This window comes from Ipomoea triloba, chromosome 12 (genome assembly GCF_003576645.1).
Source record: "Ipomoea triloba cultivar NCNSP0323 chromosome 12, ASM357664v1".
In the NCBI taxonomy this organism is placed as follows: Eukaryota; Viridiplantae; Streptophyta; class Magnoliopsida; order Solanales; family Convolvulaceae; genus Ipomoea; species Ipomoea triloba.
This window is the reverse complement of record NC_044927.1, coordinates 1706574-1724200: the sequence shown is the minus strand read 5'-3', so window position 1 is coordinate 1724200 and position 17627 is coordinate 1706574. Positions and strand designations below refer to the sequence as shown.

The 17627-nt window shown below is 39.5% G+C and overlaps 2 protein-coding genes across 2 annotated transcripts; both read left to right on the top strand.

Annotated features, from left to right (window-relative positions):
* The first annotated feature begins 346 nt into the window (after positions 1–346).
* Positions 347–1985, top strand: LOC116000490 (F-box protein At5g07610-like). The gene has a single exon (XM_031240578.1). The coding sequence runs from the start codon at positions 408–410 to the stop codon at positions 1509–1511; it is 1104 nt and encodes a 367-aa protein (XP_031096438.1). The 5' UTR covers positions 347–407; the 3' UTR covers positions 1512–1985.
* A 10008-nt stretch (positions 1986–11993) lies between these two features.
* On the top strand, positions 11994–15663 carry LOC115998795 (DNA-directed RNA polymerase II subunit 1-like). The gene is made up of 11 exons (XM_031238453.1): positions 11994–12049; positions 12164–12286; positions 12418–12714; positions 12810–12968; positions 13145–13306; positions 13388–13608; positions 13702–13843; positions 13959–14294; positions 14414–14700; positions 14939–15179; positions 15292–15663. The coding sequence occupies exons 1-11, from the start codon at positions 12002–12004 to the stop codon at positions 15661–15663; spliced, it is 2388 nt and encodes a 795-aa protein (XP_031094313.1). The 5' UTR covers positions 11994–12001.
* Positions 15664–17627: the final 1964 nt, after the last annotated feature.

Genomic DNA, 17627 nt, shown 5'->3' with positions numbered 1-17627 from the left:
TCCTAAATATTGTAGGACTGTTTTGGGCGGGAAGCTTAAAGTGAGGATTTTGTATTGTAGGACTGTTTTGGGCGAGAAGCTTAAAGTGATGATTTTGTTTTTATATATATTATTATAGATATTATAGATATAGATAGATAGATATAAATATAGATATAGATTATTACTCTGTGCTTTCAAAAAAAATTATTACTCTTGGAATTTGTAATTAAATACAAATCCGATATAAAATTTAAAAAATTTAACTGGCAAGAACGGGCCGGCACATTTGACAGACTTTGACAAGTATTTAATTTGAATTAGGGTTCTTATTTCAACCTGAATTGAGTCATTAAGTCGTAGTTAGAAAAAAAAAAGTCGTAGTTACAAGGATTTGTCTTTGTTGAGGAATTCTAACTGATCAAGCAATGGAAGATTTGTTAAGAGAAATTCTGCTTCGATTGTCCCCCAGATCTGTTCTGCGCCTCCAATGCGTCTCCAAGCAGTGGCTTTCCATCATATCCTGCCCCAAATTCAGGCGCCTCCATTCCCGTCGCTCTGCCGCCTTCGTCACGGGACTCTTCTTCCCCCCTCCAACGCACATTCCATTACCCGCCGGGCCGCATTTTGTAGCTCTGCGAAATCAAAAACCGCAACATAACACAATCGCAAACCGCCTAATCGAGCTGTGCGGTGGCCGGTTTGTGGTAAGTCTCAGTTCTTGCAACGGATTGTTGTGCATAGGGTTATCAGATGAGAATGCGTTATTTAGAGAATGCGAATATTATGTTTACAACCCCACCACCAATCAACGTAGGCGTATTCCACAAGTACAGAGTGAGAGCAAATATGTTAGTAATGTTGCCATAGCTTTTGATGCCTCCAAGTCCAATCACTACAAGCTGGTGTGCGTTTGTGGATATTTTAGAGTGTGGGTGTTTTCCTCGGAATCAAGGGTTTGGAGGAACACGGGAAAGCGACTACCCGGCGGTTGTTTAAATTTCTATAGCTTTCCTAGCCCCTATTTGAATGGGGCAATTCATTGGTATGTGTTTAAGAACGAGTTTTTGTGCTTGGACATTGATAGTTGTGAGCTTAGGCCAATGCCTTGTATTTCATGTGTAAATAATGATCCGGGATGGTGCAAGTATTTGGGTGAGTGTGGAGGGCATTTGCATTTCATAGGGGAGCGTGGTAGGGGTGGCCAGTTGTTGAATGTTTTTGAAATGAAGAATGACTATTCTCAGTGGGTTTTCAAGTATCAAGTTGATGTGGGTTATGTGGAAAGATTTTACCCTATTGACATGGATGAGTTTAATATGCGTTTACAGTTTTCCATAAATTTACTACTTACTGGTCATGAAGAAGGAGAAGGACTGGTGATTTCACTCCCTAATGGCAAAGTCATATTCTGGCGCTTGCACGATATGAGCATCACACAACTTGTTGAGAGTTGTAATGAAATCCAACACCACATGTCCAGGTGCTACTACACCTCCAAACACATTGACACGCTTGCATTTATATATTGAAGATGAAGATCAAGATTAAGATGAAGAGAACATGCATTGCATGGACTGCAATAAATGATACGTTAGTTAGTTAGTTGTCACTCAATTAAGAGAAATTACATTTTTCGTGCATTAATTATATTATTTATGTTTTCTGGATTTTCAGTGTTTGGGTATTCAATGAAAATTTTTCATGCAAAAATGTGAAAAATAGTACACATGGCAAATTGTCATAGTCATAAATATATGTTCTTGAGTTAATATACTTCTCTAGATATTCAACAGTTGCATTCAGATTTCGGACTTCCACTTTCCTAGGAAAATGTTGCTGTTTTTAAAGACTGCTTTTAGAATTCCAGTTTTATATTTAATCTGTCAAAAATATTTACTGCTCTGCAACAACTGATGATTCATATATAATTATAAGTACTGGGGTGTTGACAACTTCAGTTACTATTCCCTTCTGCTGTCATTATGTTGCATTGGCAGGAAAACCAGCTATGTTGCATTGGCAGGAAAATCAGCAAGGCTATGGAGAAATATACAAGCACGATTATTGGAAATAAGAGGAAGCATTTAGTTTATTATTATTAGTCTTAGTATTATTTTTTATTATGTAATGTAATTTAGTGTGGACAGGGTTACTCATGTAGTGTTGTTACTCACGGGTGTTGTATTAAAGACAAACACTTTCTCATATAGGGCTGTTACTCAAGAAATCAGTGTTTATACATGGTCAATCGTATACACAAAGTCCCAAAATTTTAATTTCTAATGAATTAGAACAAATGTTATATGTGTTAGGAGTTATATAGTTGAGTTACATTAGGACTCTATATCTGCATTTCCTTATATTGTATTTACGTTCATTATGTTAATGTATACAGAACTCCTATTCTCATCTGGTATCAGTTGTTCAGGTTGTTCTCATGGCCAGTATCGGTTCTCGCGACGGCTCTGTCGAGGCTTCCTCTGAACGGACCGTCTCCGACGTGGCCATGCCTCCTCTATCAACTTCGTCGCTCTCGTCTGCCCATCACTATGTTTCCCTAAAGCTCTCGTCTCGCAACTATCTGTTCTGGAGAGCACAAATGGTGTCGTTTCTTCGTGGCCAGGGTTTACTAGGGTTCGTTGACGGGTCGATTCCATGCCCTGTGGTTCCCGTAGCCGCTGCTGCTGCTCCGACATCTGCCGCCGCCGCTGGTGCTTCGGCGCCTGCTGCTCTCCGCCGGCTGCTGCCTCCACCGTGTCGGATTTCTCGTCGTCGACAGCGCTGTGGATTCGTCAGGATCAAGCAGTGTTGTCGCTGCTGATTTCTTCTCTTTCAGATGAAGTCCTACATCATGCCCTGGGCAAGGCTACGTCACGGCAGCTCTGGGAGGCGATCGAGTACTCCATGGGCGCGGCGACACGGGCTAGGGCGTTGAGTTTGCTCGGCCAATTGCAGTCCCTCCGTCAAGGTGATGCCTCCGTGTCAGACTACTTGGCGCGTGCCCGTCTCTTGGTTGAGGATCTCTCGCTGGCCGGCCGTCCGGTCTCGTTAGATGATCAAAACCTGTATGTCTTCCGAGGATTGCGGCCTGAATACCGTCCTCTCGTCGCTGGACTCACTCGCGGCGCACCGGTAACATTGTCTGAGCTCTCGGATTATTTGAGCTCTCAGGAGTTTATTTTCGCAGAAGATTTTGCGGATGCTCCTCAGATGGCTGCGATGGTTGCTCGACGTGGAGGAGGCCGCTCCGGGGCGGTGGTAGTGGCAGTCTTTTTTCGCAGCAGAACCAGGCGCAATACCAGCAGCCGCGCGGTGGTAGCCGCGCGGTGGTGGCGGTGGTCGGTCTCGCTCGCGTGGTGGTCGCGGTCGGGGGCGCTCCCGCGATGGTGGTGCCGTGCGGTGTCAGTTGTGTGATGCGGTCGGGCACACTGCTTTAACTTGCTACTGGTTTACAGTGTCTCGGCCTCAGGCACATGTTGCTATTCCTTCGGATGGTGTGGATTCTTTTGCCCCGCATCACTGGCTTCCGGATACGGGGGCCTCTAATCATGCTACTCCGGACTCGGCTCTTTTGGCCTCTCCTACTGAGTACCGGGGTTCAGACACATTACGGGTTGGCGACGGTACAGGTATGCCTATTGTTAGTATTGGTTCAGCTTCGGTAGCCACTCCTAGTCGTGTTTTTTGTCTGTCTGATGTCTTACATGTTCCTGGCTTATCTGCACCTTTACTTTCTGTTCAGAAATTTGCTCAGGATAATGATGTTTATTTTGAATTTTATTCTGATCATTTTGTTGTTAAGGATCGTACCACCAAGGTGCCCCTATATAAAGGTCATGCTTCGGGTGGTCTTTACTCGTGGCCGGTTACTCTGCGTCGTCGTCCTGCTGCTATGGTGGCTCGTGTGTCGTCCTCGGTCTGGCACAATAGACTTGGGCATCCGCATCTTCGTGTCTTACGACAAATACTCAATAATTGTTCTCTTAGTTCTAGTGTAGTTAGTCGTTTGTCATCTGTGTGTTCAGCTTGTCAGCTTGGGAAATCTTCTCGATTCCCTTTGCCTCGAATTGTTTCTACTTCTTCGCGTATTTTAGAGTTATTATATATTGATATTTGGGGCCCTGCGCCTTTGCTATCATCTACTGGTTTTAAATACTTTGTGCTGTTTGTGGATGATTTTACGCGATTTATTTGGTTTTACCCAATGCGTGCCAAAACAGATTTGTATGCAATTTTTGAGCAGTTTCGTAATCAAGTAGAACGGTCATATAACTGTAAAATACAGTCAATTCAATCTGATCTTGGGGGAGAATATAAGAAATTGCATACTCGTTTGTCTGCTCTGGGTATTGTGCACAGGCAATCTTGTGCCTATACTCACGAGCAAAATGGTAGGGTAGAGCGTCGTCATCGTCATGTGGTTGAGACTGGGCTTGCTCTAATGGCTCAAGCATCGGTTCCTACTCGTTTTTGGGACTATGCTTTCGAAACCGCGGTCTATCTGATTAATAAAATGCCTACCCGTGTGTTGCACGATGATTCCCCTCATTTTCGGGTTCATCGTTCTCCACCTTCCTATTCATCGTTGCGTGTTTTTGGGTGTCTGTGTTTTCCGTTGTTGCGCCCGTACAATCGGAACAAGTTACAGTTTCGGTCAGCTCCCTGTGTTTTCCTTGGTTATCCGCCCTCTTTTCGTGGCTATCGTTGTCTTGACCTGAGTACTAACAAGGTTTTCATCTGTCGCCATGTGCGGTTTGATGAAACCGTTTACCCGTTTGCTTCAGCTGTGCCTATGCAGGTCTCGCCTTCTCCTGTTGTGGAGCCTTGGGGAGTTGGTCGTGTTGCGATTGATCTGTCTCAATCTCCTATTGTGGCTTCTTCACCGTCATCGTTCCCGCACTGTTTTAGATCCGGTTTGTCATGAGGTGGATGCTGTTCAGTCCAAGCCGGTTCGGGGTCGTCATGTTAAACGACCGACGGTGCGGACACATGCCATGGCATTGCGGAGTAAGTCACAGTCTAGTATTCAGCCGGTTGCTATGGTTTCTGAGTCTGTGCCACTGGAGCCTACTTGTTACTCTTAGGCCGTTCGGCATCCCGAGTGGCGTGAGGCAATGGATCTTGAATTTAATGCTTTGCTGCAGAATCAGACTTGGCGGCTGGTTCCTCCTGAGTCTGGGATGAATGTTGTCGGCTGCAAGTGGGTGTTTCGGGTGAAACGGAAGGCAGATGGGTCGGTTGAGCGTTATAAGGCGCGTTTGGTTGCTAAAGGCTTCAACCAGGTAGCTGGTCAGGACTTTTTTGAAACATTTAGTCCGGTTGTCAAGCCCACAACAGTCAGATTGTTACTTTCTTTGGCCGTCTCCTGCGGTTGGTATATTCGTCAGCTGGATGTACACAACGCCTTCTTAAATGGAAGCTTAGCTGAGACTGTCTACATGCGGCAGCCCCCGGGTTATGAAGACAAGGACGTTCCGAATCATGTGTGCTTGCTTCAGCGCTCTCTCTATGGCCTTAAGCAAGCCCCTTGTGCCTGGTTTGATCGCTTACACTCCTTTCTTCTCTCTGTTGGGTTCTATCCCTCACAAACAGATGTATCACTGTTTGTTTACTCTCGTGGGTCTACTAGGTTGTATTTACTTGTTTATGTCGACGATATTCTTGTTATGGGCTCAGATCTGGCGTCTGTGGAGACTTTGGTTGCGAAGATGGGCACCGAGTTTAAGATTCGTGACATGGGTGCTCCATCGTTCTTTCTTGGCATCGAGACGGTTTCTACGGGTGATGGCATGCTGTTGTCTCAGCAGCGCTATATGACGGATATCTTGAAGTGCGCTGGAATGACGGACTGTAAGGCGCTTGCCACTCCTGTTGCTTTGACTCAGACTGTGGAGGATGATTCGACACCGTATGCTGATCCTACTCAGTACCGTAGTTTGGCTGGTGCTCTGCAGTATCTCACTGTGACTCGGCCTGACTTGTCGTTTGCAGTTAATAGGCTGTGTCAGCACATGCATGCTCCCACCACCGGGCATTGGGCCATGCTGAAGCGGGTGCTGCGTTATGTGAAAGGGACCCTGCATTATGGTTTGCGTCTTTGTCAGTCTCCTTCAGCTGCTATTCATGCTTTTTCGGATTCGGACTGGGCTGGTGATCCAAGAGATCGGAAGTCTACTAGTGGCTTTGATGTCTTCCTTGGTCGTAATCTGGTTTCGTGGGTCTGTCGGAAGCAGCGTACTGTGGCTCGGTCATCGACTGAGGCTGAGTACAAGGCTTTAGCTGATGTGGCTGCGGAGGTTACTTGGTTGGTTTCGCTTTTGACAGAGCTCGGTTTACCGCCTGACTCGCCGCCACGACTTTGGTGTGACAACTTGGGCGCCACCTATCTCTGTGCTAATCCGGTCTTTCATGCTCGGACGAAGCATGTTGAGATTGACTATCACTTCGTGCGTGACAAGGTGGCTAAGAAGAAGTTGCTGGTGCAGTTTATCTCTACCAAGGATCAGCTGGCAGATATATTCACGAAGGCACTGTCTGAGATTCGTTTTGCTTTTCTTCGGTCCAAGCTTAATGTTGCTGCCAACCTTCCGCTTGAGGGGGAGTGTTAGGAGTTATATAGTTGAGTTACATTAGGACTCTATATCTGCATTTCCTTATATTGTATTTACGTTCATTATGTTAATGTATACAGAACTCCTATTCTCATCATATGTACTTCAACTACTCATGTGGTTTACAAAGAAGTTTTTAATAATTTGTAATATTCATTTCCTTTCATTCATATATTTATAAAGTTTTTTATGTTTACTAATTACACATTCCAAATTTCTATTCTTCATGTATTTTGCATTAAATTAAATTTTAATATGAAATTATTATTCAGTTTATAGTATAAAATCTTCTACCACAATAACCACATTCACTTAGTGTGGATAGTGTGAGACAAGATTGTGTTGTGATAACTAGGTGGTTAGTATAGTGCAATCCGAATGAGCTGTATCCCAAACGCAATAAGCTACCTCATTTGTTATATATAGGAGTCAATTTTAGCTTGTTTAACTACTATTAGTTGTTTGGTTAATACTTTTTGTAACTCCAAAATGCTAAAATTCAAAAGGCTACTCAAAGCAGCCTTTTCAATTAGCTTTTTGAGAAAAGAAATTATACCAAACAACTATCAGCTAACAGCTAATCTATCAAACAACTTTCTACAATCATCTAATGTTATCAACAAATCATACCTTCCAACCCAATCAGCTAACAGTCATTTACCAAACAGGGCCATAACCAATAAATAATACTATATATCTTCAAAAAAATAATAATACTATATTCATTTCATAGAATTTTTATTATATTATTATAATAGTAGAATATATATTTTTATAATAATTTACCCGTGCATCGCACGGGACAATTACTAGTATATTAAAATATACCATTGAAGATATGCTTTGGATCGATTATGTTTTTATGATGTTATCCTTGTTTGAATTCGAGCAAATAATTGCTTAATTAATAGCTAATGTGTAGATGTATGCATACAATGCTGGAACTTTATTAGAGATTTTATATATCATTGTTTAGGATTTTTATAAATTGGGCAAATATGTAGTAACTTAGTTATTTCTAATTCATATGTATGGAAGATATATTTTTGTGTAGATATATAGCAATTTTGTCATCTTGGAAAAAAAAACAAAATATCACCGGTTATATTTACACACATTATTGAAAATCTCTTTGTAGACAACATTGGTAGTAGCAACATCTTGTCCATCCTCGTATAGAACTCATTAACACTCTCATGCTATCAAGATGGGTGACTCTGGAGAAAGCCATGTACAATTGACCGTGATTAAAAACTGGTTTTTTTCAATAATAACCCAATGTGAGTTAGTAACACAATCTTGTCCATCATCGTCTAGAGTTAACACTTATTATATAACAAATAATATGTTCAAGAAAATGAACCAACCAGAAAAAATATAAATTTTTCTTTCAACCAAACAAAAAAAAGATAGTTTTCTCACCTTTTTAACCTTAAACCAAACACGAGTTTAGAAAATATTTCCGGATTTTCAAACGACCCAAAGTCTTCCTATTAGATCATTCTAGTTTTCTCACTTTTTAAACCTTGGTCGCCCTCATTCCTCCGTTGTCAACTAGTATAATACATGATATCTTCTTTTTTTTTTTTTTTTAATGAATTTAATAAATTATAATTTTGGATTTAAATGAATTTTTTTTTCTTTTTGCTTGTGTTGTCTGTTTATGATTCAATTGAACTTTTCAACTTGTGACTTTATTTCCTTTTATACTTAAGCGTAATCTTTCTTTCATTCATTTTGTTTAATTTTCTTTTTATTTTTTATTTTTTGGATTCTCAAATTTGAAATTTCATCGTCTGGATGAACTTCTAATTTTATTTTAAATTTTGTATTTGGATGAAATTTTATTTTTATTTTTTAAAAATTTTATGTCTTCACAAAAACTCCCTCTCATAGATTCTCTATGTAGCTAGTGTTCTTACTTTACTTCTTTAGTAAGTGAGTTATTTCAACTTTTGGTCCCACGAGTATGTGACCATTTTCACATTTGATCATTGACTCTTAAAATTTTTACATTTAGTCCCACGACTTTTAAATCTCTACCACATTTGGTCCTCCGTTCAAAATTCTAGTCATGACTTTTTTTTCTTTTTTTTTTTTCGCGAATGAATGATTTAACTGAAGGGAAACATTGTTATTTCATTATTTTAATTAAAAAAATAATTTTCCCCCATCATTTACTTCTCCTTATGCGCAACCTCATTTTTCCAAAACCCCTTTTTTTAAAGTCAACATAAGCTTGAACCCATGACCTCCCACTTGAGAGAATCACTTCATGCCGCTTGACCACAAGGCCTTTGGCACCTATCAATTCTCCCTAGCACATCCATCTTCCATTCTTCCCCATCCTCTACGAAATCCATCGAAGAAGAAGAGAAGCAAATCTGAGTCTCTTGATAGAAGAAAAAATTAAACAAACTTGGAGTTCTTAATCCTAGGATTCAAAGCTTCGCAATGCGTCCCCATCCTATTGAATCTATTACTTCGCAATATGGTAAGTTCGTGAGATATTACTTAATATTTGTTTATGAGTAGATATTATAGTGTGTATGTGTAGTGTTCGATTGTTCGTGTAGCATGTATATGCAGTAGGTAGTGTCTATGTGCAGTGTGTATAGTATGTATATGCAGTAGGTAGTTGTATTTTTTTTAAAAATCTTTTTAAATCCATTACATTCTCTTAAACAGATGGTGAAAGTTCTCATAATGAATTTCCTGATTAGAATGACTACACTGATAGCACTGCTTGGGACAAAGTCTTTGTTGAACCAAACTTATCTGATGATGCATCTATAGTGGAAGTAGAGTATGATGGAGATAGTGAAGGGGGTAAATGGCCTACTTTTAGGGCAGCTACTGAGATGAAAGACCCTACATTTACTTTAGGAATGACTTTTGCTAGTAAGCAGGAATTTAAGGAAGTTGTCCATAATTATGCTTTTAAAAATGGAAAAGATTTGAAATTTGTCAAAATTGATAAAGAAAGGTTCATAGATAAGTGCAAAAGTGAAGGTTGTCCATGGAAAATAAGCCTTAGAAAAGTAAAAAAAATGCTTTGTCTTGGAGGATTCTGGGTATTAAGGCTAAACATGACTGTTGTGCTTGGATGTTTGAGAACGAACTAGTTAATTCTACAAAGGTAGCCAAGAGGTAGAAGAAAGAAATTCAAGCTCATGAAGAATGGAATATGGAACATTTTAGGAAGAAGGTATGCGGTGATGAGGGATTCCATGTGTCTAAAAGGCAGGCATATAGAGCACTTGAAAAGGCTAAGAAGCTAATCCAAGGGGATGAAGTAGAAAATTTCAGAAAGCTTTGGAGTTATGTGGAAGAAATTAGAAGAACTAACCCTTTGTCAACTTGTGAGGTGAAGTTGAGTGATTTCACTAAGCTTAGTGGACAACAAAGGTTTCTAAGGATGTATATATGTTGGGAGGGGTGCAGGCAAGGATTTCAATATTGCAGGCCAATTGTCGTGAAACTCGTCGGAGTATTCCTCCACCGAACAGCCATCCTGGCGAATCCTAGTCAGGTTGCCGAGGGAATTTCTGTGAAACCCATGGCCAAAACGGAGGTAGCAGCGCTGCTTAAAGTGCGGCCAAGACATGGCATGTTCCTCCATCTCCAATTGGAAGTGCCACAGCTGCGCCACGCCGGTGAGGTGGAACGCCGCTAGGCTCACGAAGTCGCCTTCAGGGGTGCCCTGTGTCTTAAAAAACTGTTCGCAATGATGCAGCCAGCCCGTGGGATCCTCTCTGCCATTGTAGCGAGGAAATTCAAGTCGCGTGCACTTCGGAATAGTCGCCAAGGCCAGTGTTGCCGCTGTTGGTGCCGCCGCCTGTGCAGAGCCATGGCTGGAGCTACTGGAGTCGCCCGCAGCTGCCGGATTTCGCCTTGTTCAGCCTGCATAGCTTCAACCGCTGTTTGAAGGGCTTGGACAGATTCAGCCGATGCGTGATCGCTCATGACGTCAAGCTTTAATACCAAATTTGTTGTGTGCTTGGAGACCTGAGAATGCGTCACTGGGCAATGTGTAGGTAAGGGGGAATTTTAGGAACCTTTTCTACCTATGATTGCTACTGACAACACTAAAATAAGGAAACAAAACTAAAGAAGTTTTGGAGTTCTTCCTCTCCCAACTATCATTAATTCAAAATTCAAAATGCTTGATGAAAAACAACTAAATCCTTCTTTTCAAAGAAAAAAAAAAACAACTAAATCCTAAGCATTTAAATACTAAGGGAGGTAACAGTCACAAATGGTAACCTGCACGAAAATAGGAAAATTAAAACCAAAAGGAATTAAAAAAACTGATATAAATAGCCTTGAATCTTACTCTTTTTTTTTTTTTTTTTGACAAAGCCTTGAATCTTAGGGTGTGTTTGGAAACCCGGAAAATGATTTCTGGGTTTTTGGTGTTTGCGAAGGAGGGGAAAAATAAAGTCAATGGAAATGAACATCTTGGTCAATGAAAAATAACCCCCATTTTATGGAAAATGACTTCCCCTTTTTTTTGGAGGAAGTCATTTTCCGGAAGTTTGATTGCTTAACAACTTTGCTTCTTCCTCTACCAAAATGCTTCAGCTTCTTCATCTTCATCCGATCTTCTTGCCATCTTCAACTCCTTCTATTTATTTTTCACTTATAATTTATTTTTGAAGATTAATATTTTCAGATCTGAGATCTGAAAATATCTTTCAGCACACAGAATCCGACTCTGACGGCGACTGGTTTGGAAACCAGTCTGGCCGACTGGTTTGGATACCAGTCTGACTGGTTTCCAAACCAGGAAACCAGTCGGCCACGACTGGTTTGGATACCAGTCTGACTGGTTTCCAAACCAGGAAACCAGTCGGCACGACTAGTTTCCTAGTTAAACCAGTCGGCCAGACTGGTTTCCGGAAACCAGTCGCCGTGTATTTTATTTTTTTTTGTTTTTTTTTTATTTTTTAATTTTATGAGATAAGTTTATTTGTTTTTATGTATTTTTTTAGATATTATTTTTTTGTGATTATTTTATTTTTGGATTGTATATTTGTTATAAAGGTTGTTATATTTAAACAAATTAATTAAAATATTCAATTATATAATTCTATTCATTTTCTTACCTATTTTCTGGAAAATGAACCAAACACACAAACATAGTTTTCTGTTTTGTAGCCAAACACAAGAAAGGAAAATATTTTCCGAAAAATGACTCATTTTCTGAAAATCATTTCCCTGCTTTCCAAACACACCCTTATTTAAGAAGCTGCCTTGCGCCGCTTATATTTCTTTCCAATGTTATATAGAGTAGAGAGAAGAGAGTAAAGATGGACTGATTTCACCTGATTTCACCGAATTAACAATTGACCAAAGCTATATATAGGAATCGAACGCAGAGAGAATTTGATTGGCGATTGGCCGCCATGGATTTGCGCATTCCGTACTCGGGCATACTAAGCCCCGATGAAATCGTAATTCTACTCCTCTGACTTTCTACGACTTCGAGGCAGTTTTCTTCAGTGTTTCTATTAGCTCTCAACTCGGATTCCAAATTCATTGTTTATTCCTTTCGAATTGTTTTGCAGCGGCCTGGGCACTTTGATCACCTCGAGCTTGCTAAGCCAATGTTTCATATTGGATTCATGAAAACTGTGCTTAGTATTCTTCGTTGCGTCTGCTTCAGCTGCTCCAAAATACTAGCAGATGAGGTACTTTGGTGGCCTCCAAAGTTATTTGATGTCTCCAAGGCATACATGCATTTTACTGATCTCATGAGAATTGCAGTATGATGTAAACAGAAACTAAATATTTTTAAGATTAATATTAATGATGGTCGGAGTATCCGAAATTCAAACAAGCAATGAGGATACGAAATCCTAAGAACAGGCTAAAACAGATTTTGGATGGATGCAAAAGCAAAACGAAATGCGAAGGAGGGGACGAAATAAATTTACAAGCACAAGATTCTGAAGAGCCTGTAAAGAAGCCTAAGGGTGGTTGTGGAGCTCAACAGCCCAAAATTAGCATAGATGGTATGAAATTGGTTGCTGAATATGAACTCCAAGAGAAGAAGAATGATGATCCCGAACAGATCCCTGAGCCAATTGAAAGGAAACAACAACTTACTGCAGAAAATGTAAGCCTCAACTGAATAAAAAAGCCTTTTGTGCTTGAGGATCTCTTGTGGCTTTTATGATTGATTCTAAATTTCTTATCAATATCGTACAACAGGTTCTCAGGATTCTGAAGCGGATAAGTGATGAAGACTGTCAATTGTTAGGGCTGAACCCCAAATATTCTCGTCCAGATTGTATGATTCTTCAAGTACTTCCCGTACCCCCGCCACCAGTTAGGCCTTCTGAAATGATGGATACATCATCCAGGAGTGAGGTAAGCATTTACCATTGATGTTTTTAATGATTTCTGGACCAGATTTGGAAATTGCCCCTAGTAGAGTAGTAGTTCCTTGCTTGCCTTTTGCTTCATTTTACATCGGTCTGTGTTCACACCGATGGAATAGTTTTTCTGGATTGTGGGTGGGTATTGATTCCTTAATATTGGTGTAGGATGATTTGACTCATCAGCTAGCTATGATTATTCCGCACAACGAGAACTTAAAGAGGCAGGAACGGAATGGGGCGCCTGCACACATCATATCTGAGTTTGCACAGTTATTGCAGTTTCATATTGCTACTTATTTTGATAATGAACTTCCTGGTCAACCAAGGGTATGACTGATTTATGATTTTTGAAACATCTTCAAACTGTATTATTTTTCAAGTGATTGAAATACTTGGGTTGCTATTCAGGCTACTCAAAGATCAGGTAGACCTATCAAATCAATATGTAACAGATTAAAAGCAAAAGAGGGTCGAATCAGAGGTAACTTGATGGGTAAACGTGTGGATTTTTCTGCTCGGACTGTGATCACTCCTGATCCAAATATTAACATTGATCAATTGGGAGTCCCATGGAGTATTGCTCTGAATCTCACTTATTCAGAAACTGTGACGCCGTACAACATTGAGAGGTTTGTTGTAAATTTTCGAAGAAGGCATCTCTCCTTACTCTGGAAGACAATAGCTGTATGCTTACTTGATCATTATAACTGTTCCTTAAACAGGTTGAAGGAGCTTGTTGAATATGGCCCTCATCCCCCACCTGGTAAAACTGGGGCCAAGTATATAATCAGAGATGACGGACAAAGGCTTGATCTCCGTTACTTGAAGAAGAGCAGTGATCAACACCTTGAGCTTGGATATAAGGTGAACTTCCATGTGTTACAGACCTTGATAACTAAAGATATACGAGGCTTGTTCTTCTTCCTTTTCTTTTTGTTTTTTGTTTTGGACTGCACTTAACCTTATGAAATTGATTCAGGTGGAGCGGCACTTGAATGATGGAGATTTTGTTCTACTCAACCGGCAACCTAGCCTACATAAGATGTCTATAATGGGACATAGGATAAAAATCATGCCATACTCAACTTTTCGTTTGAATTTGTCCGTCACCTCACCTTACAATGCTGATTTTGATGGTGATGAGATGAACATGCATGTTCCACAGTCATTTGAAACTAGAGCGGAAGTACTGGAACTCATGATGGTCCCCAAGTGCATTGTGTCACCCCAGTCAAATCGACCTGTTATGGGAATTGTCCAGGACACTCTTCTAGGTTGTCGCAAAATAACTAAAAGAGACACTTTCATTGAGAAGGTAATGGCCAAAAGTTATTGCTTTAATTTCTTAACACCCATGGGAATTTTAGTTATTTTATAAAAAAAAAAATTGAATTTTATTTTATCATAGCAGAGAGCTTTTCTCATTGTCTGCAGGATGTTTTTATGAACATGTTGATGTGGTGGGAGGATTTTGATGGAAAGGTTCCTGCTCCAGCAATTTTGAAACCCAGGCCACTTTGGACAGGGAAACAAGTTTTTAATCTTATCATACCAAAACAGATAAATCTCTTGAGATATTCTTCTTGGCATTCAGATTCAGAAAAAGGGTACACTACTCCGGGGGACACTCAAGTTAGAATAGAAAAAGGGGAGTTGCTTTCTGGAACTCTTTGCAAGAAGAGTCTTGGGACATCCAGTGGAAGTCTAATACATGTTATCTGGTATCAATCTTCATCAGATATCTGTTTGTTAGTGCCTTTTTGATCATATGACTTGTACAGATTTGATGAGTCCATTGTACAGATTATCCTTGCACTTGATTGTTGTATTGAAAAAGGAATATTAAAATTTTCATTCATTCTTCTTGATGGTTATCATCTCATGCTGCATAAAACATCAAGACTGATCATTAATTTGTTCTGATATTTCTGATAACTGACCATTTACTTCTGCACACAGGGAAGAAGTAGGGCCTGATGCAGCTCGCAAATTTTTGGGACATACTCAGTGGCTGGTTAACTATTGGCTCTTGCAAAATAGTTTTAGTATTGCTGATGCGAAAACCATGGAAAATATCAATGTAACTATCTCAGATGCAAAGAACAAAGTGAGAGAACTTATCATTGCTTTTCGAGAGAAGCAGATAGAGGCTGAACCTGGTCGAACGATGATTGAATCATTTGAGAATAGAGTAAAGCAGGTACTCCAGCCACAAACATTGGATGCAGTTTTCCTCCTTTCTTTAATACCAATCTTTCTGTTTCTGGTTGCTCTTAAAATCTGATATCTTCTGTGTGTGTATATTCATTCAGATTTTGAGTAAGGCTCGCGATGATGCTGGAACTTTTGCCGAGAAGAGTTTAGCAGAGAGCAATAATCTTAAAGCTATGGTTACTGCTGGATCAAAGGGGAGTTTTATCAACATTTCGCAAATGACTGCCTGTGTGGGGCAGCAGAACGTTGAAGGGAAGCGGATTCCGTTTGGGTTCATAGATAGGACGCTGCCTCATTTTACCAAGGACGACTTTGGTGCAGAAAGTAGTGGCTTTGTCGGGAACTCTTATTTACGGGGACTGAATCCTCGAGAGTTCTTTTTCCATGCTATGGGAGGCAGAGAAAGTCTGATTGATACTGCTGTGAAGACTTCTGAGGGAGAAGAAATTACAGGAACCAAAGGTGACTAAAATCCTCACATCCAATGCACCACAGCTTCCTGTAAAAGATAATCAAAGATGTGGAGCAGAGAAAGAGGATATATAATATAATGTTGGTACTTCGGAATCCAGCAAGGAGAATAAAGAAGTTATTGTTATAATGTTATGGATAATGTTGGTACTTCAAAATCCAGCAAGGAGAATAAAGATGGAAATGTAACTAATGCAACAGATGGTAAAACTGTTCAGTACACTGTTACAACGCCGGCAACACTGGAATACAGTGGTGATTGGCGGCGCTGATTATGTCGACGAATGGCGCTGGAGGAATATGACGGTACTCTCGTTCTTCGTCTGGTGAGTGGTGAAGGCGTGAATGAGTGGTGAAGTAGATGAAGTTAAGCGACTTGTGTCTTCAATTGAAACAACTGTGAAATTAATCTAATATCCTAAACCAATTAAACCGGTTAAAATCGAAAAAAAAAATGAAGAGACAAAAGTGTCCTTACTAAAAATCAGAAAAGTCATTGGAAGAACTAAAAGCATCCAAAAATTATAGTTTAGGATGCTAAATACAAAAATGATAGTTTGACATTAAATTTGAAATTGTTACCAAAGACAATAGACCTTTGGTGGAATCAACCCTAATTTCATAATTGCATTTTTAGATTTAGACCTTGTAAGTAGAGCCAATTTGTTGAGAGGTCCCACGCTCTTTATTCGAGGCGTTAGAATTCACCTACTTACAAACACTTTAGCTCTTTGTGCTTTTTTTTTTTTGGAAAAAGACGAAAATTCATTAATTCAAATAGTAATACAAATCATTAACAATGAAAGAAGGAGGGTAGCATGACCAGTCCTCCCGTACAGACATAGAACAGGCTTCCCTAGCAAGGCTATGGGCAACACCATTCGCAGTACTTTAGCTATTTGTGCTTAAAACTTTCCTATGGTGTATCCTCTTATGCGCCCTTCTTGGAAACTCTATGGTAGCAAACATCTTCTTATAAATTAAATAAGATATAGATTGTAACATTTAACTTGGAATAGCGGTTATATATATGGGAGTATATAGTTTCTAATATCGAAAGATGAATAAAATATAGTTCCATTTAGGAGTCGTTTGGTTCACGGAATCTTAGATTACCTCAGGTAATAGGGTTACCTCCAGAAAGGTAATCCGAGATTGTGGGAAGGTAAGATTACCTTATGTGTTTGGTTTGGATTGTGGAATATAATATTACTTTGTTTGGTTAAGAGTTATATTTTAGGTTATGTGGATTAATTTACTATAATGCCCTCAATAATATATATTATATATGTGTGTCTTTATATGGATTGTGGATTGTGGAATATAATATTACCTTATTTGTTTATTTATTTATATATATGTGTGTCTTTAGTGTGTGTATTTATTAATTTATATGTATGAATATATCGATGATTAATATTAAAAAAATAAATATATAAATATATACACATGTATATTTGATTATATAAATATATATTTATTTTATATACGTTGTTGTTGTTGTTGTTGTTGTAAAGATTAGTTAGCAAGGGCAAAGTTGAAATAATTCAAGGTAATCTAAGATTACCTAAAAAAACGGGGGTAATCACATTACCTTGAAACATTACCGCCACATCAGCTTTGAGGTAATATAACATTACTAGGTAATCTCATAACCTGAACCAAACAAGATAATATAATATTACCAGACTCAGATTACCTAGGTAATCTAAGATACCCTGAACCAAACGCCCCCTTAGAGTATTTCTTGTGTATGATTGCTTGTGTAGCTCACGCCAAAACAAGAATTATATGATCAAAGAGTTATAGAGGGTGTTTAGTAAATAGTTATTAGCGAATAACTGTTAGCTAATTGTGTTAGTGGGTTTGACTAGCTGATAGCATTAGCTGAAGGCCGAAAGTTGACATAATGCTAAAACATTGATTCCTATGTAGGAAAGGTCTTTTTTGTTGGTGAGATAAG

Coding starts and splice junctions, on each gene's coding strand:
- LOC116000490 (XM_031240578.1), top strand. CDS start 408: ATGGAAGATTTGTTAAGAGAAATTCTGCTTCGATTGTCCCCCAGATCT.
- LOC115998795 (XM_031238453.1), top strand. CDS start 12,002: ATGGATTTGCGCATTCCGTACTCGGGCATACTAAGCCCCGATGAAATC. Junction 13,844..13,958: donor ACCTTGAGCTTGGATATAAG/GTGAACTTCCAT, acceptor AAATTGATTCAG/GTGGAGCGGCACTTGAATGA. Junction 14,295..14,413: donor GAGACACTTTCATTGAGAAG/GTAATGGCCAAA, acceptor CATTGTCTGCAG/GATGTTTTTATGAACATGTT.